The following is a 25,957-nucleotide window of genomic DNA, read 5'->3' on the forward strand; positions in this document are numbered from 1 at the left end:
GAACAGGATGGGGCCCAGCACTGATCCCTGGGGGACACCACTAGTGACTGGCCGCCAGCTGGATGTGGCACCATTCACCACCACTCTCTGGGCACATCCCTCCAGCCAGTTCCTAACCTAGTGCAGAGTGCTACTGTCCAAGCCATGGTCTGACAGCTTGGCCAGGAGTTTGCTGTGGGGGACAGTATCAAAGGCCTTGCTGAAATCCAGGTAGACTACATCCACAGCCTTCCCCACATCCACCAGGCGGGTCACTTGATCATAGAAGGAGAACAGGCTGGTCAGGCAGGAACTGCCCTTCCTAAATCCATGCTGGTAACTAAATCCATGGTAACTGCAGGACATTACATGAACTGAAATTAAGAGAAATGGGTTTCTTTAGCAAGTGAAAAAAAGGACTGCAAGGAACCAAAATGCAGTTTTCTACCACCTAGAGGGCAGTTACAGAGAAGACAAAAGCAGGCTCCTTCCAGCGGTGTGCAGGCAGGGTAAGAACCAAAGGCAATTACATCTGTGCATAAGGAAAAAAATCTTCACCATGAGAGTGGCTAAGTGCTGCAGCAAGGCCCTGGAGGGGCTGCACAAACTCCCACTGTGGAGATTTTCAAACCCAAACAGGACAAAAGCCCTGGACCTCTGCAATTAACCATGCCTTGAGCGGGACTATGAACCAGATGACCTTCACACATCCCTTCTGACCTTAATTCCGTGATTCTAAAACTGAGGCTTGTGCATCACACATACAAATATACATGTGAAGAGCATGACATGAACTTGCTGAAAGTCAATATAAAACATTGTTATGGGCTGAGTTGAATCTGCTTCTGATATTCAGTATCATGCTGCCATCATGCCAGCTTCAAAAGGAAAATGCTGGCTGGAGCAAAGTATCATGGGGCCTGAAGTTCAAACTGTGACATGAGAGGCTTCCCATTCCAGATGCAACTTCCAGGTTTGGGGCGTGAAGTGCACTGGCTTCTGCTGCTGCTTCTGCATTTCGCTATGCTTCTCCACAAATAGGCTGAGATAATTGTGCACTGGATTATCTCAGTTCCACTTAATTCCTTATCTCAGACCAGAGGGTTTTTTCTGTTACTTTTGCCTCCCATCTGTGTGTGGGGAGGGGTGCTTGTAAGAGCAGGCTGTGTTAACCCAGAACAAATATTTTATTTTTGAAAGATATACCAATGTGTTCTTCATGGCAGACAGTGACACTCTAGCTACAAATACGCCACTGAAGAAAATAATAAATTCTTAGTAATAAGCCTATGATTCTGTTGAGGACATCTTTTTATTAGAAGATCAATAAAGTAAACTGGATGGCACTGGAAATGCAATCAAGCACCAAGATGGCAGACATGACCTCATTAAAATATTAAATGTACAAGGCTTGTTAAGATTGCAGAAAGACTGCTGTCCATACAATCAGCTGAAGCCTTGCTGTTAAGTATTGCAAATTAACTCATCTTTCTCATAATTCCTTTGGAAAACTTGTAGGCAGAGCATGACAGTAACCAAAATCTTTCAGTGGTGATTAGTAAGAATACAAAAGTACTCTGATTTAAAAAATACAGGGATTGTAATAGTTAATATATAAATAGCTCTTTTTTAATACCCAAAAGACAAAAGTAATTTTCAGCAGCAAGGCTGCCATTAACACTAGTTGTATGTGAGGGAAATATATCTAAAAACGGGGAGGGAAGAAGCTGTGTCTTTTTCCAAGCTGTTTTGGCTACTAACAACTCAGTTTCAAGATAAATTCAATACGCATAATATATGCAGCATGTTTACACTTGGCATTTATAGCTGCACTTAAGTAATTTTATAGATGTACATATAGATAAGAATGGGGTCAGGCATGGATACAGCAAACTGCTTAATACAAAGATGGAGAATTCTTGTTTAGTTGCCTAGCAATAAGATCTGACTCCTGGAAGCTAACAAATACTGATTAGAGAATGAAATAGCATTATTTAAAATATCTAATGTATCATACAAAAAGGAACAGAAGTCTTTTGAAGAAAGGGAAATGCTGGGCCAAAAAATAACCATTTTACCCAGTGACATTCATTCAGGAAATAGGTGATATGAAGAAGCTACAATATCTACATCAAAGAAATATTTTTCAGTTGTCAATATTTTTCATTGTTCTTCTTTCAGCAGAAAGACGTTCTATCATGGCTAATGGATCTGGCTTTAAAATTGCTGTTTAACTTTGTCCAAACCCCTCAACAGTGTTTGGAAACTGGAGAGAAAGGGAGATATTAAAAAGTTTAGCTGAATGAACATGATGGTATTTCTCTCCTTGGAAAACACAGTATGATTCTAGTGGAAGGTCTGAAGACATTTACTACACTGGTGGTGAGACAGAAGTCTGCACTTGTGTTTTATTTGTTATGAAGGATAGGTAGCATACCACAAGTGCAGCACAGACTTCAGTACTTCTTGGAGTAGTACTGAGAGTATCACAGTATCACTAAGGTTGGAAGAGACCTCGAGGATCATCGAGTCCAACCTGTCACCACAGACCTCGTGACTAGACTATGGCACCAAGTGCCACGTCCAGTCTCCCCTTGAACACCTCCAGGGATGGTGACTCCACCACCTCCCTGGGCAGCCCATTCCAATGACGAATGACTCGCTCGGTGAAGAACTTTCTCCTCACCTCGAGCCTAAACTTCCCCTGGTGCAGCTCGAGACTGTGACCCCTTGTTCTGGTGCTGGTTGCCTGGGAGAAGAGACCAACCCCTTCCTGGCTACAACCACCTTTCAGGTAGTTGTAGAGGGCAATGAGGTCACCCCTGAAAATAAAAACTGACATTGATCTTTTCCTCTTATAATCTAAATTGGGAAAACAGAGGCCACCATGTAGCATTCCAGCATTACAAGCTGTGTGGACTCATAATGCACTATTGATGCATTTTTCAACTTGAAAGAAGACATGTAACTCCTCTTTCTGCTACTTCCAACCTTTCTTTAAATCAGTTCTTTCCAAGAGCTGCTCCTGTTGGATCGGTCACTTCGCAGCATTCTGTCTGCTTGAGACAGAAACAATCATACAGTTTCTCTGATCACTTTTGTGGACCTGCATGATATAAAATCATGCCATGTGAATCTAGAAATACCTACTGGATAATAAAAGTTAGCTTCTGAGACAGATTTAGCCTTTTTTAACTTCTGAGAGTGTTTGGGCTGACTTAGGTCACATTCTGCTAGTGGTTTCAGTTCTGTTCACAAAGTAGGTACAAGCAACAATTTGGGCACGAACAGGAAAAAGTCTCCTTTATGGAATATCTTTAGACACCTAATTCATTTCACCAAAATGGGAAGAAAATTGCACGGTTTCAATTAGTAACTGCACTTGCTTTAACTGGATTAAAGAATGCCAATACAAAAATACTCTACAGAAATGCAAAACAAAGTAGATTGGATTTAATAAAGGAAACCATAGGTCAAACAGTGGGATTGCTGTTTATTGTAGCCTAACGGTTCAACGTTCTTGAACCGATTTAAAAATACAGGTTTGTAGTAACATGCCTATAGGTATAAGCAATCATCTTTTTACATCTAGGAAAGGGTTTGAACTTTTCTGATAGTTAACAAGGGAAAACACAAGGGCTTTGCTGACTTCCAAAAGGTTAATCTGAATTTAAAACTATTTGCCTAATTTCCCTGTATTTTTGTTTCCTTTTGATGACTGAAAATGCTGAATAGCTTTTCCTTACCCTTTTAGCTCAAGTGGATCATTGATCCCTAAATAACAGAACATCCAGCCCTTAAAGAAACGTAACAGAGTATTAATGCTGTCCTTTGTCATTAACAGAAATTATACTATATTGGTAATTATGTGAATATTAACTTAAACTGCTCTATTTTTGCCATGGAAAATCAAGGTAAATGGCAAGGAGTAGCTCTCTCCATCCAACAAAAGACTTTTTCTATAAGCAACTAAAAGTATATACAAGTTCTACAGTATACTCCAACTGTTTCCCCCACCACCACAAACTGTGACAACAGCATTTTCTGAAATTAAAAAGACAATACAAAATAACTTGAGGTATACCAAGTGGAGCATTTAAATAATATCATTTTTCTATCCATCATTCTGAGTGCATCAATAATACATTTTTGTAAAGATAAGAGTAATGCAATGCAGCTACAGGACACACTGACGCTCTTCCAACTCAATCAACTATAATTTGTGTTCAGCTCCAGTAGATGTTTATGAATATGACAAGTATTTCATATAGAAGGTGACTGCCACAAAAACACTTAAGCAGGCAGATTGCAATGGAATCAAGCCAATACATTTTAAAATTGATATAAGCATTATTGCTTCTTAAACACCACACAATTAAATCACAGAGCTCTTTAAGATATGATATTGGAGACCCCTAAAAGGTGTCAAAATTACACATTAACACAGAAAACTGAAATACTAATAACTATAAAAATTTAAAATCATAGAAAAGGATTAAGGTAATTCAAACAGGAACTGGCAGTTAGGAGAAAGAAAAGCTCTTCTCTTGTCAAGTAATGAAAGCTATCTTACTTTATTGTAAAGCTGGTACTAATCAATGTCAGAAACCAAACACTGCAATACAGCACACTCATTCTGCTAATGCTAAAGAATATGAACAAATCTCTCATTTTAGAAGTCTTGAGAATGCAAAAATTTTGCACCTTACACATTCCAGAACCAGATCTACTGAGAAGCCAGTCACTGTGGGGTTTGGGTTTGTTGTTTTCTTCTAAACCATTCTGGGAATACATATGCAATCTTCCTCTTTGAAAGTTATGATGATTATGCATTAGTATAATTACATCAGCTAAAAATATTCACTGTTCCAAATAGGACTCTGAAAGCAAAGCAAGCTGTACCCTTTTGGGCATTGCCTCATTTTCTTTAGTTGCCTGTACAAACATTCACTGATGGAATGAATATCAGGGTCTCTGACACTTGAGCATTCTAGGCAGTTTTCACTGGCTAACTATAAAGTCACACCCCAAATACCTTTCCAAATTTCTCACAAAAACAAAACCACCCTAAGAATCCTGTTCAATTGTAACTGCCAGACTAATAGTTGTACTTAGGAAATCTAGCAAGTCTTCATGGCCTTAGAGAATAAGGAGATTTTTAAAAATTGTTTTTTACAACAGCTGAAACAGCATAAAGGACTAGATCTGAACAGCCAGGTGATGTTAACATTCAGGGAACATCATTTCAGAAGACAACTGGATGAAAGCAAAATAATTTGTTTTATTAGATGGAAGACTTACTGACATCTACTGCAAAGGATTTCCGAAGAGAGGGAAAAGATAAGTGACCTCCCAGGTGATTAGAAATGCACCATTCTAGAAGAGCTGGAGTACTCTTGCCTCAGTATTGCTAAATCAGCTTCACTAGAAGCCATCTCCACAGATATTCATAAGTTTAATACCAACATATTGTATATAAATTAAAACCCAGTAGTGAACTTCTGCAACATTTCTGCAACACTTCCACACCACCTGTGCTATATTGTACAGGTCAGACATAACCAATGCATTAGTGCATTTTTAAAAAGACAACACAATCAATTCTTACAATAGTGCATCTTCTCAGAATGAGTTTGCTGTTCAATGCAATCTGCTTCAGTAGAAGTGCCAAAAAAATGTTTAAATCGAAAACAGAGGTGTGTTTTTCAGTTTGGATTTGGTTTGTGTAAAGGTTTTTCCCCCCAGGCCTTTTTTTCTGCAGTACAATTCTCCTTGAGACAGACTTCTGTCATGGGAAAAACTGTATGAGCACACTTGGCTAAATTATTGTGCCAGCTGCTTCATTAATGAGGTGGGTCAGGAACTACATACACATAACTTTGGAGAAAAAATGAGGCTCACTTGAATAAGACAGAAAAACAGTTTGGAAGGTACAGGAGGTGACCATGTTGGAGAAATTAGCATGGAATGAACTAGGATGTACATTTTCAGTGAATTACTTACTCTGCAGCAATTTTATATGTGGATGCTCTGATTCATATTATATGCATGTCTATACAACATTAATGGGACACTTTGCATAAACCCATCCTAGCTAGATCCACAACCAGTACAGTGATGAGATGCAATATTTGCAGGAGATGGTACAGTACTACACTGCTATAGCAACCCTGTCATCAGCACCCTGTCTGGAATCTCCACCCAGCAGGGCTCATCTTCGAAATCACTGCAATGGAATCTACTACAGGGAATAAGTCACCATGATTCCAGCTTGGCAAGAGTCAGGAAAACCTCCCAGTTTTGTAAAGCTCCTTTCCTGCATTTTGAGTGCTGTTCTGGTAGACAACAGCAGCCTGTCCAGGTTCTCAGCTATGCCATATGCACAGCAAAAAGCATTCCTCTTCCTCTCAGACAGATGCTCCATCTGTGGCAGCAGTAACCTGGTCCTGTACCACAGTTAGCAACACGGTAGGTTCTTCACAACACTTCATAGAAAACTCTTCTCCTCCAAACAACTAGTGGAAGTGCACTCAAGTTGGAACTATGTATAGATTCTACAGGTTCAGACTTGCAGAAACAAATCCAGAAGTACCACTATGTCAATTGTACAACAGCTTATTTGAATTAAAGTATCACTAGTGTTCAGGGCAAGTTGAAGAGATGGAAAGGGGGAAATTACAAAGCTCATCAGGGTAGAATTTGTACAGCACACCAAGGTGAGTAATGGGTGCAAGATGATACTGGAACTGATAGCAAACTTCATTTGCTCTTTTTTTAATTGAGTTTTTGTTTGTTACTGAATGATCATATAAACAATTGGGCTGCTACATTCTCAGACCTGAATAACGGTGTCTTCCACATTATGGAATTTAAGAAGTAGGTGAGATGTATAAAATAGTAAGCATTTCACAATCCTATTTTGTGCTCTGTACTACATCGCCTTCGTCAACTGAACTAGTGCAGCTGGTCTATGAGGCTGACAAAGTGTGGCACAGATGTGAAGAGAAGCTATGAGCAGCCAAGCACAGAAACTTCTTAGGTTCCCACCTGCCAAAGCCAGTGTGAGCTATGGAGTAACATATATTCTGCTGCTCTTAATATAATCCAAGATTGAGTCCTGGAAAACCCATCACTGTTTTAAGAAAACAGTGATCCTTTGCTGCTATTCTCTTACCAACCAAATGCTGGGGTTTTTCTTCCGTTGTTATGGCAATAAGTATTTTATAATATGCTTTAAAATAAACAGAAAAGGTGATACTTTAATCTATCAATATGTATCTACCTTGTTTTGCAGGTTTTTCATTCTCTTTTCCTCTTACCTCCCCTTCCCCAAAAATAAAAACTATTCTAATTGTAATTTATGTGGCTCTGCCCTAAACTGTGTTGTAATGCTTATGCTGGTAACACTGATATCCAGTGCAAAATAAAACTCTTCCATTTTTAAAATGTGCAAATGTTTCTATTATTTTCTTTACTCTGAGAACATTCATTGCAGTAATATTACCAGAGTATAATACTGGTTTGTATCTTGTTTAGTTTGCTGTTGCCTTGCACGCTCACTGGCCTCTTTTTCCACACTGATTTCAGCGGCATTTTGCACCATTGTGTTCTTGCAGATTCACGTGTGAAGGCCAAGCTCTTGCAGTAATGCGACTCTTATTAAATGCAGGAAAGTGTTATCATATAAAAAAATCTGGTATGACCAGTACCTGTCACAGTTATGTTCACTCCTATGCAACACTTACATGCTCAAAACTTACTTTCAGGTAATTTATTCAAGATGTTCTGTAACATAATCTGGTAAGTAAACTGTCCTTAATGCTTGTGGCTATGAGGTGGTGAAACCCATCTTGAACAAACTTCATCCCAGATAAGATGAGACATAAGAACACCTATATGACAGCATCCTTTAGGCCTTACATAACCCTTGGAACATTGTGGCACACTCTGTTGAAAGCATTAAGAATGAGGCTGGATTTGGGAAATTGGAAGTTCTGCAATATTTTGTCTGGACTTGCAATCTATATGGTTCAGGAGTTATTACATGTATCACTTTCTCCCAGTCATCCGAACCATGAGTCATACAAACTGAAAGTGGAGGGCGTGTGAACAAAGCAGATGTGTATGTTTGTGGAGTTTGTAGTCAGGTTTGCATAGCTCGTTTTATGTCCTGCCCCATTTGCTTCTACCTCAGCAACAATCTGGGACTGAGACTGGACTGTTAAAGGATAAAACCTCACACTGAGAAGTCTCTGGAAGCCTCCTGTGACTCAAACTTCCACCTACAGCTAGATGTCTGGCCATCTTTGTTTTGTTTAACTGAATAGGAGCAAAAAACCTTACAAGCAGTGTGCTTAGCATGATAAAAACATAGAGATGTCTCTCGAGAATCCTGGTTGTCCAGGGGCTGCTTGCAAGATGCCCCTACCACGGACAAGTCAGTTAATAGCTAAAAGCACATGCAGAGATAGAAATAGTTTCCAAACCCAGAAAGCAAACCTGAAACTGTATCCGTATAGACAGGCTCTTGGAGCTCAAATGGCCAGCCTCCTCCTTCGGATCTGATTGCAAGCTCAGGACTACAATCTGTAATCAGCTGATTTTTTTTACCTCAATCAAATATGAAATGTAGTCTGACCAAAGGGAAACCTAGGCTTAAAGAAATGTATTAAATAAAATTTTAAAAACCCAAACCAATAAAACCTTATGAGAATACCTACATATTAAACCACCTTTCAATTAACGTGACAGAATCAACTGTAACTCACACTCTAGGCCGCTAGAACTGTGGTTCTGTGATGGCTGAAACACAGGAGCGAACACCGAAGAGGCGGCCAAGCCGCCGCCATTAGCCGGTTACGCCATTTGCGCACATTTCCTTTCCCTCCTATGCCCTACCGTCAAACATGTAGCGTAACGGCTTTCACGAATACGGATGCTGCACTGCGGCGATGGCACAGTTCAACCAAACTTCCTCCCTTCTCCGCCTGCTTGGACGTTAAGGCCACCTCCTTTCTGGCTTGTGATTGGCAAGACGGGCGGAGCCCTTCGCAGCGATTGGCGGCTGCTGGAAGGAGGTGGGGTAGGTTGCGTGAAGGGTAATAAAGTTAGTGGGGCTGTCTCGGCGCGCTTTAGACGCGGCGGCGAGTCGGCTCTCTATGGAGGTGGCGGAGGGAAGTGTTGTGCCGTTGCTGCTCCTGCTGTGGTGATCCGGAGACTCGCCCTGTCTCGCGCGCTCCCCCCTTCCCCTCCCCAGCCCCGGTCCCCGGCTCCCTTCCCCTCCCCCTCCCCTTTTCTTGCCTTTTCCCCTGCCCTTGGTAGCCGCCGGGACCCGGGGAAGCTGACAAGGCCTTAGAGAAGGTGAGAAATGTGAAAGCGACCGGAGAGCGAGAGAGAGGGCCGGGGGGGAACGGTTACTGTTACAGCTGCGGCTTAAAATGGCGGCTGTCTGAAGTGGCCGCCATTTTCTCGTCGGCTTCTTCTCTCTTTCTTCTGCACAAAATGGCGGCTCGGGTTTGTGGCTGCTTCTGCTCGCTTTCGGATTACTGTGGATGCTGAACAAAGGGGTAGAGGAGATCGGCAACTCCCGGTAGATGCGGAAGGGGAGCCGAGCAGAAGCATTTGAGGTTAGAGCTACTTGTCTGCATCGAGGAAGGTGTAGACGGTTAGTGCTGGTTCGTGTTTGTGTCTGTTAAGGAATCAGATTGATTACAGGATTCTTATTTCTAGCTACGGTCTCTGGGGGCCCGAGACGTTTGTCTTTGGAGGGGAGTAGGCTTTTGTACACGTAACGGGCTGCGGTCTCGAGATCCTTTAAGATCCGCATAGCTGGGGGAGGGGGGGAGCGGGGAAGTTGTTTGTTCTCAAGGCTGACGAAAGGATTGGTTTCTTCGCTCATTTACTTATCCTTTTGTTCGTCGTAGAAGGGAGAGCCGATTACCGGACTGCCTCGCCCATGTTTCCTGTTCAGGCTTGGGCGAAAGAGCAGAGGCGGCTCACCTCCCTCGTAGAGAACAAAGAGCCGGTCGGGCTCCTGGCGGCGCCTGAGCCTCGAAACGGGCGGCGGCCGGTGGGGGAAGGGGAGGGTGGCTCGGTGCGTCCGGGGCCGCCAGCTCCATGCGGCAGGGTAGCGCCTGCCTCCTGCGGGGGGCGCCCCTCGCGCTCCTGCAGCCCTTTTGTTCGGCGGCGGCCATGTTGAGAGCCGCTCCTCGTGCCCGCACCGGCTGCTCGGCCGGGCAAGCGGCCGCCGCCGGGGCGCGCTGGTAACTGCCGTGCTGTGCATAGAGGTGCGTTTTTGCGGGGCATTCCTCAGGCTGGCTCTCGGAGGAGCTCTGTGCTTAGTACTGTAGTGTCTCAGAGCGGATCTGAGATGGAACCACAAAATAGGTTTCCTTCGGCTTTGTTGCGTTCTGTTTTTTTTTCACCTGGGTCCCCTAGCCTTGCCGCCCTGTGATGAGTTTTCACTTCATGAACAGTGCAGTGGAAGTTTTCGCCTGCTGTTGTCTCGAAAGCCAAAATTTGAGGACACACAGTATTTTTAATTTTCGTTATTTGGTAGCTTAGTTGGCCGTTTGGAGGTGAATGTAGAATACATGATTTTTATTACATTAACAGTGCATTTTTGCGTTCTGGTGTTTAGTACTTGGAAACTTAACTCTCTTTTCATATCAATCGTAGTTTATAAATCGCATCAATAAAGGGTTTGTTTAATTATGCTGATACTAGCCGGAGAAAAAGTTCTGTGTTGGCTTTTTCTCCTGCGAGTGCTTTTTTCGGCGTTGGCAGGGTACATTTGAGGCACTTCTCAGTCCATGATTTCCTTATTTCTCTTCCTTCACCACCACATACAGCCCCCCACGTTGGAAAACATGGCTGTAGTGAAACGGCCTTTCTGTGAGTATCCCGAAAGCTGCATAAATAAGATCTTACTTTCTATTAAGTGTAGTCCTTGAGGGTTCCTCTTCTGTAACAAGTATTTGTACGTTTATTGTAAGTTGGATACTATGGCTTCTAGTGAAACAACTATAATATGAATGCTTGATTTGTCTTTCTAGGTTTTGTTTTTCCCCACCCCGTCAATTTCATTTTATTCTTTTGAAGATTCTTCGTTGTCAAGCCGCCAAAGTGGAGAGTGCGATTGCAGAAGGGGGTGCTTCTCGTTTCAGGTATTTACACTTTTGTTTAATGAAGCTTGCCGGTGGAAATTGTCTTTCGAGGACAGTTCTGATTTGCCTTATGTAACCAAAATTGACTTGTAATTTAAAGAGTTCGTATTTGGAACTTACGCAGGATTACATGGTTGTTTTTAACAGTGCTTCTTCAGGCGGAGGAGGTGGTAGGGGTGCACCTCAGCACTATCCCAAGACTGCCAGCAACAGGTATGTATTATCTTGCTCTTTGTCGTAATGTTAAAGACCAGGAATAATTGATGGTGAACACCGAGTTGAAAATCGAGTATCTTTAAAGCTGTACAAGGAATACCTACTGAGCTTGTGACATGTTGATAGCCTCCTATCTGTGGCAGAATAGCACATACTCTGGTGAAAGTGTGACAAGAGCAGTGTGGTGCACAGTTTTAGAGCGCTTCCTTTGGTGTCTGTTACTATCATTGTTAGTGTCAATAGAATATTAAGCAACAGACATTGCAGCATTGGTGGGAGTAAGTGTATGCTCTTTAGTAGCAGTCTAAGGCAAGGTAGAAATGCAAGTTCTTGAAATTGTTTCCATTTAACAAACATACTCTTAAAACTTCTACAGCGAGTTCCTGGGGAAAACCCCAGGGCAAAACGCTCAGAAATGGATTCCTTCACGAAGCACTAGACGAGATGACGACTCCGCAAATGACAAAGAACGACATGATGCAATCTTCAGGAAAGTAAGAGGGTAAGTTCCTTGTTTTTTCAGCATTAATGTACCTCTAATGAATGGGCTGGAGATAAGGAAAATGTGGGTTTTGAGTTCTGTGGAGCGGGGTGTGTGCTGTCCTTGGGAGGGATGGAGGCAGAAACTGATAGGCTAGCAGCAGCAAACACTTGAGAAATAATTTTTACGGGGTTAGTCTTTGCAATAATATTTTACATTCTAAAGATACTCTAAAATAAAACCCCAAGCTAGTTGGAAAATTGCTGTTTTCCTTTTTTTTTTTAATAGATTTTAGAAGCAAAGAAGTGAGTCTGAAATTACTTGTAGCATGTTTACAATACTTGTAAGCTTGACTCTTACTTTACTTTGTTCTTTTTTAGCATACTAAATAAGCTTACTCCTGAAAAGTTTGACAAGCTATGCCTTGAGCTCCTCAATGTGGGTGTAGAATCTAAGCTTATCCTAAAAGGGGTCATACTGCTGGTAAGATGGCTGCATTTCTTTTAACTACAGTTTTGTTGAATGTTTAACACGTTGCCTGGTTTTCATGGGTTACAAAGTAAGATGGCATATAGAAATATTCCTGGGCTTTGTGTAAAAAGAATACACTGGGAAGAAAGCAGACTAAATGCTTAAACTTTCTCAAGAATCACTAAATGTGGCTAAGATTTGTTGTTTGTGGTGGTGTGTCATGTGTTTGTTTTGATGGTGTTTTAATGATCCATGATACTATTTACCAGTCTCACTTCCCTGGACTTGTTCTGTTTTCCTGACTAATGACCCTTACAGTCTTGTAAAAGCCACCACAGGTGCCTCTTGGTGCACCATTTTCAACTATCACATTACTTTGTTTAATCTGAGATCAGATTAGTGATACTAACTTGGGTGTTCTGTTGATAAACTTCAGATTTGTATGACTGGTTGACTAGGGATTTTAGAAGCTCTCTGGTAGCTTTGTTTCAGCATTAAGACTGGTATTACGATCCGTTGTTTCCATATGCTTGATGGAATGGCAAAAAGTACATCTTCTAGATGACACAGAATGGCAATATTCTGTCTTGTAACTTGCTTTCCTAGTAACACTTGTATCCTACAGTGCTGCCTTACTGAAAATAAATTTACTTAGATCGTAGACAAAGCCCTTGAAGAGCCGAAGTATAGCTCACTGTATGCTCAACTATGTCTGCGACTGGCGGAGGATGCACCCAACTTTGATGGCCCATCAGCAGAGAGTCATCCAGGGCAGAAGCAAAGCACAGTGAGTATATCTTTCTGTCTGGAATAAGTTCTGCTGGCATGTATAGTTGCATTGATTGGCTTATTTGGCTTTTTTGTTCTCTTTTGTAGACATTCAGACGCCTCCTAATATCTAAACTTCAAGATGAATTTGAAAACCGAACCAGAAATGTTGATAGTAAGCTTCAAAACCACTTCAGCACAGAATTTATTTACCTCCTCTTGTCACAGCCTTGTTAAACTGGCTTCTTTGTTTTCCAGTCTATGATAAGCACGATGGTCCCCTCCTCCCTGAGGAGGAGGAACAGAGAGCCATTGCCAAGATCAAGATGCTGGGGAACATCAAATTCATTGGAGAACTTGGCAAGCTTGATCTTATTCATGAATCTATCCTTCATAAGTGCATCAAAACAGTGAGTATTCAAATTAGGTGTAGGCTAAGAGCAAAATAGAACTTCTAAAGTAAATACGCATTTATGTTGCTTAGGGAATCTTGGGAGTGTAAAACGCAACCAAAATATTTCCTGTCAACTGTCTGTCCCCTGCTGTTAAAAAAACAATGTTTTGGTGTGATTAAAATAGGCTTTGTTCAAAGCCATGGCAATATTCTTCTGAGTGAAGATGAAGTTTGACCTAGACAAGTGCTGTAGGTAATTCAGAGTACATGCACTTACAAGGGAGTACTTCAGTTAGCCATTCTTAAAGTAAATTTCAAGTCTATTTGCCTTCAGAGCAAATGGAATGTTTCTGTATGTGCCTGTGTACAAAGTTTTCATTTAATTGTTGTTTATAGTGTCTTAAAATACCTAATTCATCTTTAATATTTCAGCTTTTGGAAAAGAAGAAGAGAGTCCAACTCAAAGATATGGGGGAGGATTTGGAGTGCCTCTGTCAGATAATGAGGACAGTGGGACCTAGATTAGACCATGCAAAAGCCAAGGTATGTGTACATATCCACTGCAGTCACTAAACATTTTAAATTACATGGTGAAGGCTTTTAATTGCCTGAACCTTGTCTTCAGTGTTCTGTTCAGGAGTACTGAATTCTAATGTGTAGCTTAGCAGAGAACAAGCGTGCCAATCTCTTGAAAAGACGTGGTGGGGAACTCCTCTTCTGAGCAGAACTATGTGATCAGGCATGCATTTTGGAGATTCACGTGAACATTATGATGGTAAATCTGAGAAGGTGTCATGGTAGTGAGACAGCAGGTTTTCATCCTCAAATGAGAGGTTTTTATGAATTAAATTTCCTTGAGGTTTGTTGCCATCAAGGAAATTGAGGTGCAGGAAAAGGCAGTTTGTTCTGTTACTTGATTGTAGGAGGGCTGAATGTGGTCAACTATCTTGAAAGACACTGATAGAATTATCCCTCACTTGCAACATCACCTTTGTTCCTCCAGTCCTTAATGGATCAGTACTTTGCCCGTATGCGCTCCTTGATGTCAAGTAAGGAATTGCCAGCAAGGATTCGTTTCCTGCTGCAGGTATGATGAGAAATGGTTTACTGCTTCCTTTTTATTGCCAAGTTGTCTTGAATCCTTTCCTAAGAATTCATTGTCTTTCAAGGATACTGTGGAGTTGAGAGAACACAACTGGGTTCCTCGCAAAGCTTTTCTTGACAATGGACCAAAGACTATCAATCAAATCCGTCAAGATGCAGTAAAAGTAAGTGTTGCATGTAAATTCTTGTGCTTGGCTTTTGCCCAGGTGTTACAAGTGAACACTTCAGCTGTTGAATTCCCTACCACAAAAACTTCAGGTGGTGCATTTAAGTAATTGTCACTTCAAAGTGTGACAGTAAGGGGTTACAGGATTAAATGAGATGGATAGTTCAGGGCTAAAAACATGAGTTTTGGGGACTGTTGCTCCAAACTGATCGAAACTCTTTAATTCCTAAAGGATCTGGGAGTTTTTATTCCTGCTCCTATGTCTCAAGGGATGAGAAGCGACTTCTTTCTGGAGGGACCCTTTATGCCACCCAGGATGAAACTTGACAGGGACCCACTCGGAGGGCTTGCTGATATGTTTGGACAAATGCCAGGTATGCTGAGACTGCGAGGCTGATGTTTGATACAACACAGTCAATCACCACAAGAACTACAGTTACGTTTTATCTCCTTGATACAGGTAGTGGAATTGGTACTGGTCCAGGGGTTATTCAGGATAGATTTTCACCCACCATGGGACGCCATCGTTCAAACCAACTTTTCAATGGCCATGGGGGTCACCTCATGCCTTCTGCTCAATCCCAGTTTGGAGAACTAGGCAAATCTTTTCTGAAAAGTCAGGTAAGGAAGATGTTCACAGGGTGACTTCATCTTGTCTAGAAGCTCTTCTGCAGATGCATATGTTATGGATTATATAGTCTGCTTACAATAAAAGACTTCCTCAGATTTGATTCTGATAAGAACTGATGCTCAGCTGATACAAAAATTCTAAACCATTTAAAATTGTACAAGACATGCAAGGAATACACTTTTTTACTGCAAGGAAAGGTGCATGTGGCTTTGGTGGGTCAGAATGGTGTGTTTTATTTAAAAGATGGCCCTGTTTTTAGGGATAGATACAACTCTCCCACCACCCCTGCTCCTTCTTTCTCCCTTCCTGGCAAATAGAATCTTTGTTCTTCTGGTCCCTCTGGTACTACTTACCATATGATGTACGCCACTCCATCATCTGCACTTCTTTCTCTATATCTCCCTTTCTGAAATAGGGGCAAAGCCAGCTCTACCATAACCAGAATCAGGGACTCTTATCCCAGCAACAAGGACAGTCGAAGGATATGCCACCTCGGTTTTCTAAGAAAGGACAGCTTAATGCAGATGAGGTACATGCCATGCCTACATTACTTAAAGCCTATTCTAAATATTGCCCAATGATTATAGCAAGACGCGTTATTATGAGGACTAATGCTGGAACTCCTTCTCCTTCTCCTCTTTTGTCCCTTCCTCTTTCACCTTACCCCTCCCTCCCCCCCCCACTTTCCTTAGGGTATCCAGCGTCCTATGAGCAAGACTGAGATATGAGGGCAATTTTTCTGGGGGTGTCCCTCCCTTCCCCTACACCTCCCCAGGAACACTACTCTGACATCAGTTCCCATGCATCACTGATAACAATACAGAAAATCCTGAACGCTAGAAACTTTAGAAACCCTGAAGTGCTGGACCAGGCTAACTTTTATTTTTTTTCTTGGGAATTGGTTAATGTGCAAAATACCAAATGCAGACTAAACTGCGTTGTTATTTTGAGTGTTAACCAGACTTGTATCCTGATTTCTGAGCAATTCATAGAGTTTTATCTTGGCTGTACAACACAAATGTGCTGAATACCTTCTTGGGTCTCTAACATACTGCATCTAAAAGGAGCAATTTTTAGGTCTTGATACTAACTGAACTAAATACCAGTGACTTGTAGCAAGCTGTGATTCATGTGCTTTTGGGGGAATTGCAGTACCCATGTGGCATCATTTGAGTGTTAACACTGTTAGAAACAGCAGTCATGCTTCAGTGGGATGAGTTGGTGAGCATCCATGGCTGTGTAGTCTTGGTCAGAATACTGAAACAGTTTGAGTTTTTGTTCTGACTTGACTGTTCACAGATTAGCCTGAGACCTGCTCAGTCTTTTCTAATGAATAAAAACCAAGTGCCAAAGCTTCAGCCCCAGATAACTATGATTCCTCCCAGTGCTCAACCACCACGCACTCAAACTCCACCTTTGGGACAGGTAAACATGAAACATTTCTGTATGTTGTTTGCTAGTGTTAATTTATATTATTTTTTTTATGCTTACAACTACTATGTAAATGTAGGTACCTGTGTTGCGAGTAAATATTCTGGTATATTTTTCAGCCTCCTCAACTTGGTCTTAAAACAAATCCACCACTTATACAAGAGAAGCCTGCAAAGACCACCAAGAAACCACCTCCTTCTAAAGAAGAGCTACTTAAACAAACTGTAAGTTCTGTATATAACAGTGCTTCTTGAAGCTTTGTTATGTGCTCTTAATTTAAAAGTACCTTTGTTTAACTATACTTGTGGTTTTTTTTCCTCCAGGAAGCGGTCGTGACTGAGTATCTGAACAATGGAAATGCAAATGATGCTGTCAATACTGTGAGAGAAATGAGGGCTCCAAAACACTTCATTCCTGAAATGTTGAGCAAAGTAATAATTCAATCTCTAGATAGATCAGATGAAGACAAAGAGAAAGCAAGTACTTTGATCAGCTTGCTCAAACAGGAGGGAATAGCCACAAGTGACAACTTCATGCAGGTACCACAACTTGCTTGGCTGATCATTGTATTTAGCTTGTGTAAAGGAAGCGTGCAAATGTGGTTTACATCCTGTTGCTTGGAGGTAAAAATGTGTAGACCTGTGAGGAGCATAAGAGATTTTAAAAAAATACAGGTATAGGATTTCAGGAATGGGCAATGAGGAGCCTTATGGCAAGTGATTCAGTGCAGAAAAGAAATGTGGCTCCTATGTAGTCAGAATATTGCTGTGCACCAGCACAAAACGGTGTCAGAATTTCAGCTTCTGTGTTCATTGTTTCTTAGGCATTCCTGAATGTATTGGACCAGTGCCCCAAACTGGAGGTGGACATCCCATTGGTGAAATCCTACTTAGCACAGTTTGCAGCCCGTGCCATTATTTCAGAACTGGTGAGCATTTCCGAACTGGCTCAACCGCTGGAAAGTGGCACCCATTTCCCTCTCTTCCTGCTTTGCCTTCAGCAGTTAGCTAAATTACAAGATCGGGAATGGCTAACAGAATTGTTCCAACAAAGCAAAGTGAACATGCAGAAAATGCTACCAGGTAAGAGATGCCACATGGCTCCTAAGGCACCTCATATTGCTGTAGATAATGTTTTTTACAGCAGAGTAAAATAACATATGGGGTGGTTTTAATGCAGTCAACTGTCAGGATTCTTAACAGTGGTGGTTAGATCCAAAAAACAACTGCTTTTAGTTTGTGGTAAGCACATAAGCACTGGACCTTGAATTGTTTTTCTTCTTTACTTGTCAGAAATTGACCAGAACAAGGACCGCATGCTGGAGATCTTGGAAGGGAAGGGGCTTAGCTTCTTGTTCCCACTTCTGAAACTGGAGAAGGAACTGCTAAAGCAAATAAAATCGGATCCATCCCCTCAAGCCATCTATAAATGGATTAAAGATAACATTTCACCCAAACTTCATGTAGATAAGGGATTTGTGAATATATTGATGACCAGGTGAGACACTGTTTTGATCTAATCAAGATACATGAGATGTTAAGATGCCAGTGAGAGTTAACTGGGAAGGCTGAGGTGTAGCTCTGTGCAGAAGCAGCACACAGGGAGTTCAGTCCCATGTGAACCCTCGATGTATTTGACACCATTTGTATTTGAAGAAAAGTCTCTAGTCTTACATCAGTGTGAAGTGTTGCTCTTTGGGCAGTAGTCTGGGCTTGTGTGGTGCTTTTTCCTTTAAATGTCTCAAGTCATACTACAAGCGAAATCAGGATTTTTGTGGTGCACAATCAACCACAATACTAACCCACTGTGCTTTTACCTAACTGTCAGAGGAAGAGGAATGATTTTAGTAACAGACCACTGAACTTGAATGAACTCTAGCTGCTACATACAAAGTTTATGGAACTCAGGTTTTTTGTTGTTTCTTTTGTCTAGTTTCTTGCAGTATATTTCTAGTGAAGTAAACCCACCTAGTGACGAATCGGATTCTTCATCTGCTCCCTCTAAAGAGCAGCTAGAGCAGGAGAAACAACTGCTTCTTTCCTTCAAGCCAGTAATGCAGAAGTTCCTCCATGACCATGTTGATCTGCAAGTGAGTGCTTTATATGCACTCCAGGTGCACTGCTACAACAACAACTTTCCAAAAGGTAGGTGCAGCAAGATCTTGCCTGAAACTTGTCTGCTTATTTGTATCTGTGTATGGCTCTCAGGCTTGCACTGCACTCTAGGAATCATAAGCTGCTCAGAAGATTGTAAAACTAACTGTTTAAATTCCCTTCTGTAGGCATGTTACTGCGCTTCTTTGTTCATTTCTATGACATGGAAATCATTGAAGAAGAAGCTTTCTTGGCATGGAAAGAAGATATTACTCAAGAGTTTCCAGGGAAAGGCAAAGCCTTATTCCAGGTAAATCTGCTTTGGAGGTTGGCCTTCTGTGACTTTTGATCCAAGTGTTAGAGAATACGTCCATGTGCTAAAGTTACCTGTTACTATGTAGAAAGTTAATAGTGTACTGCTAGTGCAGAGTATGGCTGAAAGAAGCGTAATGTGAGGGTGGGGGTGGGGAAGCCCCCAGTCTTCTGCAGAAGTACATAACGGGCAAATTTCTGCTCCCTTAAACCAGTTTTATGTTACTGCAGGTAAACCAATGGCTAACCTGGCTGGAAACTGCTGAAGAAGAAGAATCTGAGGAAGAAGCTGACTAAAGAACCAGCCAAAGCCTTAAATTGTGCAAACATACTGTTGCTATGATGTAACTGCATTTGACCTAACCACTGCGAAATTTCATTCCGCTGTAATGTTTCACAATATTTAAAGCAGAAGTGTGTCAATAGGATATCCTCTGCAAAAGGTTTTTGTAGTATGTCTTAATAGTCTACAATAAAAATATTTTAGAGTATCTTTAATGTTTAGATAACAGTGTATTAGCAGCATGCAATAATACATCATAAGTTCTCGAGCAGGAGCAGTCTGTTGCAGGGGTCTTCTTTGCCACCAGTTATCATAGGCTGTTTTTAAGTTAGAAAACTGAATAGCAACACTGAATACTGTAGAAATGCACTTTGCTCAGTGTAATACTTGAGTTGTTGCAATATTGATTATCCATTTGGTTGTTACAGAGAATCCTTAACTGTAATCGATGGTTGTTGCCGTAATAGTATATTGCCTGTATTTCTACCTCTAGTAATGGGCTTTATGTGCTAGGTTTTAATATCCTTGAGCCTGGGCAAGTGCACAAGTCTTTTTAAAAGAAACCGTTTACTTGCACAAAAACTGATCAGCTGAAGAGATGGTTCAATGCCCTTTGGGAGAGGTTTTTGTGGGTGTGAAACATGGTGAGACATTTGAATTGGTCCCTCTACTCTAGTACTGAAATTAAGTCTACTTAATTTATCAAGACATGTTCATGCCCTGATTTTATATACTTGTATCTATCAATAAACATTGTGATACTTGACTTGTTTCTGAATACTTCCCAGTAGAAGAACTTTGATACAGCTAGTTTACTTTTGAAGGAAACATCAGTGGGAGTTGCCTGAGACTGGGACCATCTCCATTTTTTTTTTTCAGTATAAGTTGTTTTTAACATGCAAATGAGTTCTAAATAAGGTCACAGAGAAGATTAGACACTACAGATCTGCTGTGACAGGAGAAAAATGGAATTCTGCTGAAGAAATGGTAGGAGTTTGCCTGTGGTCTAATGTATGCTTTATCAGTGAGTATGTGTTTCAACTTCCTAATGCTTTGGACTTAGCCCAGGTCACATGCATGTTTTTAATCAAGTGGCTTTGACTATTAGCTGCCTGCTTCTCAAACCAAATTGGCAAAAAAAAAGGAAGAGTTTAATGATTTTGCATTGTACAGGCTTGAAATGTCATCTATTAAATACTCTCAAGTACCTTACTTCTTAGAACCTTGTCCCTAGTGAAATTTCTTTTCTTCTGAGACACTTGGACTTGTAACTATTGAAAGGTGATGTTTAATGGCAAAACACTACTGTCTGACCAAAACTTGGGTTTGCTGGTAATGGAAGTGCTTTACACTCCATACTGTCTTCCGCATCGTGGGGGACAAGGAAGCAGAAGGGCTTGCTTTGAGGGGAAGGAATAGTTTCCACTTAGCACCTTAAGGTGCTGTGACAGAAAGGGTCTTTTTCTCTGGTTTTGATGGCAATTTGCTGTGAAAGCCAAAGCAAGTTTCCTGACCAGTTGGGAAGTATCATCTTGTGTAATTGCAAGTCGGGTGCCTTCAGATGCCTCAGTAACTTACTGTACAATGTGTGGCTCAATAAATCTAAGGTCTGTGCTTCTGTAAACCAAATGTATTACTTTAAACTCCTGGGCAATTGAATGCTGTCTTTGCATTTGTGAAGTGTGGCTTATCTAGCAGTACACAAGAGCAGGATAGTCCTGTGGACTCCTGTTCAATTGAGAAAGCAAAGCATGAACTATAGTCAAATGACTTCAGGTCAGGAGCTGGTAGCTTTTTATATAGCTACAACTCTTGAGTAACAGGTGAGCAGTGACATGAGGTCTCCAAAAGAAAGTTCATAATGGTACAGTGTTCTTCCCTAGTCATGTGGAGTCATCTTTACTCCAGAGATGAAAATGCTTTGTGATATAGTTAGTACTAGGTCTACAGGGGCTGCAGGGCTTACCCTTCCTGCAGCCTTGCTATTCATGCAGGTTCTGCAGTTAAGTACATTTTACTGAGCTAGAGGAACACGAGTATAGCTTGAAGATTAATTCACTCCCAAGAATTCCAAATTGTAGTTTCACTTGAAGCATAGCAAGATGGCACTAGTGAAATTCAGCATTGTTTCAATAAGGTTTGTGGTTCTGTCTGCTGTTGGTTTAATTCCTGTTTAAATTTTCCTGTTACATCTGAGTTCAGTGCTGCAGGCCACTATACTACTACTTTCGTGTACTTCAGTTACAGCTTATTAGCTAAACAATGCACTTACTTGTGCTGCAGAGCTGAAGATGGAGGAACCACAAGTCCTGAACAGTTGTAACTTCCATGAAAATAGACTGTAGAGGTGAGATTAAAAGGCAGCAGTACAAGAAAGGTGCAACTATATAAACTTAATCTGCAAATTTCCTAGTTTTGGAGAAGGCTAAGCTATAGGTATTTGAATAGATTAAGCTGTGTATTCATGCCTGGTCTTGTTTATAACCAGTCATTAAGTTAGTATAAGACTAAAACTCCCACAGGATATAACTGACTAAAGGTGGAATAGAACATAGGGTGCAGAAAATATTCCATTAGGAGATGTGCAAAAACAGTGTGAACAGACCTGATTTTTTGAAATGGACATAAAAAGCTCTATACTGCAGAATGGTTATTTCCATAGGTAAGGAAAGGGAGCATCTTCAACTGGCTCTAGTGCTTGATGGCAGTGCTGGTAGCTTTAGTCAGTTGGGAAAGGGATTGGTGTTCATTTGGTGTGAGTTACGTGGCTGTTCCAAGTTGCGTTGTACTTCAACTGTAAAAGAGAGCATGTTCAGTTTCACATAGTAAAGTCAGTCAAAATTAAACCAACATAACTGATAATGGTAATGGCTTTTATTAGTGTCAATGCTGTTGTCAAATGTTAGGTTTAACATCACTACAGTTAGCTGCATGCTAAACACACATCATACCTCTTGCAATCATGAAGTTTACATTCACCTTCTGAAGGAGGTTGCTGTTACTGCTCAGAACATTTCACCTGCTGCACAGGTCAGAGCTGCCTGCTGTACTTCATAGCAAAGCACTGAAAAGCATGTCCAAGAAGATAACCCAGATGAGATTGAAGGGCTCCTGCAAGGGAAGCTCTGGGTTGGTCATGGAAAATTGTTACCTTTATTATTTCTTGGAAAAGGTGACATTAAGTGCAATAGTGAACTGGTAGGGTTTTGTCACTGTTACAGCAGTAGAAGGCCAGATTTAATTTTCAAGCTGCAGTTGTGCATAGTTACGCTAAATTCAAGTATTTCAGGAATGTTCTGGCCAAAGCTACTGAAGGTGGAGACGCTATTGTAGCATTATTTCTTCTGGGGAAAAGGGTAGTGTCCTGGGCTAACAGCCCCCTCTCACGTCCTCCACACAGAGGGGAAGGAAAGTAATAAAACAGCAGGCTCAGATTATTTCACTGGAAAGGAAAAGCCCAGCAAACATGCAGAAGCCAGTGATAAAATAGTTCCCCAACCCTAAGCATGCAGCCCAGCAGAAAGGATCTCATGCCCCCAAACTTAGAAACTGGAAGAGGCAACTGGAACAGAAAGCCTTTTGTTAAAATCTGAGCTTCACGCTCCATGCTTTGCTCCAGCCAGCTCTTTCATTTAGAAGGTGGCAGCATGATACTGAATACTATCAGCAGATTCAACTCAACCCATGATGTTCTCCACCCTTACACCATCTGTGTTATGCTGAGCAGCAATTAATACCAACATATACACAACCCCTTATCACTCATTTAAAATGAGATCAGTTTGCTCCAACACATGGCAGTGATGTAGGTCTCAGGAACTGTCAGGTGGACAACAGACTTTTTTCCAAACATTTCAGCAGCTTCTCATTCTGAACAACCCCATCTTCTCTGGAACAAAATCAGGCCTTTAAATCTTGATGTTTGGGGACTGAAAAGGTTTCTTTAGGTAGAAGGAGTTCCTTGGAAGGTAACATGATGATGGTAGTGGCATAGGCGCAGCTAGATCCAGGTTATAAAGCCCATACCCTTTTCCTCTTAAAAGATTCCACACAGCTGGTAGTTGGAGGCTAGTGTTTAATGACTTGAAGCAGCCATGACAACAGTTACACTTGGCATCAATACATGCCTGGAGTGAGGAAAGCAACCATTTGAGAGGGATTCTTATCTTCAAATGTTTTAAGTTTGTAACAACACCAATCTAACATTCAATCTATGTTAGCAGTGAAAGTGGCTGAGGGATCTGATGGGTGAACTGCTCCCACAATTTTATTAGCTAAGAAGCTATGCAAAACACTCTTGTGGAAGGAAGAGATTTTAAATGGGTTTGATAAAAGTACATGGAGGATAAAGGAGTTATAGAACACGTCTTGGTAAGGCAAAGTGGAATGCAAGACATGAAGAGTAAGTTAGCAAGAATGTGGGTGTTAAATACAGGTGAAGTCTTCATTTCTGTGGTGGTTTTAACTCATTAAGTGCACTGTGGTAGAGACTTGTTTTGTTTCTGCTGTTAGCCAGGGCAAGTACTGTCCTCTGCCTGGGAGATGGTTTCTTACTATTTTTCTATATATTAGTCAAATGATAAGATCAAAGCCTAATGTTTTGGCAAGTTAAGTTCTGAGGAAATTGATTTTGCAGATTCCTGTGATACTATGCTGCCATTGTGATTCAGTGATAACATGACATCATGCAAATAGAAGGCTGAAGAGACAGTTCACAGCTGTTCCTTCAGAAAACAGTTGCTCTCTACTGCATAATAAACAAGGCATCAAGCATGCACAGTAGGCCATCTCTGTCTTCCTTCTCTGCCAGATGCATAAAGCTGGTACTGTTTTTTTCCTAGATGCATATACACACACATATACAAACCATCCTCTATAACTATGTACATCAAACACTTTATTAATACATATCCCCCCTTATTTATATTCCTTATGTTTCTCATAGATAAATACTATGTGGTTAATTATTTTAAGCTTAACGTTGCTGAGTTCAGATTCCAATTAATAGAAGAAAGTATTAGTCCCCTTTCACAATATTGACACAACAAAGCAACAGGATCTGTACTTATGGTTAGAAAGGCAGCTGTACCCAAATATTCTCAAAACATGTAGTGCATTGAGCCAGTCTGAGAAGTAGAGGACTGTCAATTTCACACCAGGAAACTGTTCTGAAGCAGAACCTCAACCAGAGTTCTGGCAGAAGTGCCAAGCATGACAAAGGAGAGAGGGCTGGGGTTGGTGTACTGTGCTTTATGGAGGATGTAGATTACTGTGATTACTCACTCCCTCAATCCATCAGCTTCATTTCCATGGTGACCTGCAACTCCCCCAGTTTTCCACCTACAGAACTGATGCAATGACAGTACCCACTTGCTTAACTTTCAAGACTGTGAAGTATTCAGATACAATGAGAAGTCATTCATAAATTCAATCAGATAAATAGCTCAGTATAGCCAAAAGTCCCCTACATCTCGCCTCATAGTTTCAATAGTGGAGGCCCACTATAATCAGCCGGAGTATATACTGACTGTAGTAATCCAATGGCTGGAGTATCTGATAAACACAGTGGTAGTAATTAAGCAGTATTAAGGATAGCTGATAGAATAACACATTCTTTATTGAATTCTTGAGAGTGCAAATCCCCATAGTAATCATCATGAAGAAACAAAAACTCAATTTGGGAAGAGAGCTAAGATGCAAATAGTTTAGTATTTTACATGTGCTCCTAGAATTCTCTGCACACTTGATCTAGTTTGTAAGAGGAAATTTCATTGATTCAAACTCTTCCCTTCCTCCTTAACTTTATAAATAGACTGCTCCTCAGCCAAACAACATAAATACAGATCCTCAAATACAGATCATTCAAGACATTAAAAAAAGATTGAGTTGAATCCTGGTAATCTACCAGTCTGTGCAGTAAAATATATAACCAACCACTGAGAAAGTTGCCACTATACCCTGGAAACACTAGAGTAAGTTTAAGCTTTCCACAGCACCTAGTGCAGGCATCAAACAGCCAAAAATCTTACACTAAGTTGCCTTTGCTCGAATTAGAGAAAGCTATGTTTTGTCTTTGAGAGTAATATAAACACCTTGTAACTGAAGGAGAGAAACTGGGCAGAATTTGGTTGGATGTGTTAAAATATTGTTTTGTTATTTTGACCTATTGTACGCCTTAATTACACGTATGCCAGTAGAAAATGACCAACTGAGATGTGACACATGTGCCTTCTGATAGACTATGTAACTTTGCTGTATAACGTAATAAACGTCTTCGCCTGCTTACATCTGTCCTGAAAGCATTGCTCTGGGTGCATAAAACAACTATACTACAACAAGACCTCTGTGGTACCAGTGAGTACACCCACAGAGGAACTCACCCCCTCACTGCAACACTATCTATCTGGCAAGTTACAGACTGTACTGTCTTTGTGTACTTAACATGAAACTTTTGGGAGCTCCA

The 25,957-nt window shown here is 41.1% G+C and overlaps 1 protein-coding gene and 1 non-coding gene across 4 annotated transcripts; both read left to right on the plus strand.

Moving 5' to 3' along the window:
* Positions 1-9,552: 9,552 nt before the first annotated feature.
* EIF4G2 (eukaryotic translation initiation factor 4 gamma 2) lies at positions 9,553-20,133 on the plus strand. 3 transcript variants are annotated; one of them, XM_054171561.1, is made up of 22 exons: positions 9,554-9,643; positions 11,034-11,144; positions 11,292-11,357; positions 11,737-11,862; positions 12,222-12,324; positions 12,968-13,099; positions 13,189-13,255; positions 13,339-13,490; positions 13,907-14,017; positions 14,478-14,561; positions 14,644-14,742; positions 14,977-15,118; positions 15,205-15,365; positions 15,791-15,904; positions 16,675-16,800; positions 16,926-17,030; positions 17,130-17,345; positions 17,630-17,888; positions 18,099-18,303; positions 18,739-18,950; positions 19,088-19,209; positions 19,443-20,133. In XM_054171561.1, the coding sequence occupies exons 1-22, from the start codon at positions 9,573-9,575 to the stop codon at positions 19,506-19,508; spliced, it is 2,850 nt and encodes a 949-aa protein (XP_054027536.1). In that variant the 5' UTR covers positions 9,554-9,572; the 3' UTR covers positions 19,509-20,133. The 3 variants fall into 3 exon arrangements, with proteins under 3 accessions (XP_054027538.1, XP_054027536.1, XP_054027537.1); XM_054171562.1 differs by having other exon boundaries at positions 9,558-9,605; positions 11,080-11,144; XM_054171563.1 differs by lacking the exon at positions 15,791-15,904 and having other exon boundaries at positions 9,553-9,643.
* Positions 15,946-16,109, plus strand: LOC128898385 (small nucleolar RNA SNORD97). The gene has a single exon (XR_008462825.1). It is a non-coding gene; the product is annotated as a small nucleolar RNA SNORD97 (small nucleolar RNA).
* Positions 20,134-25,957: the final 5,824 nt, after the last annotated feature.

The sequence above is a fragment of the Dryobates pubescens genome, chromosome 22 (assembly GCF_014839835.1).
Source record: "Dryobates pubescens isolate bDryPub1 chromosome 22, bDryPub1.pri, whole genome shotgun sequence".
Classification (NCBI taxonomy): domain Eukaryota; kingdom Metazoa; phylum Chordata; class Aves; order Piciformes; family Picidae; genus Dryobates; species Dryobates pubescens.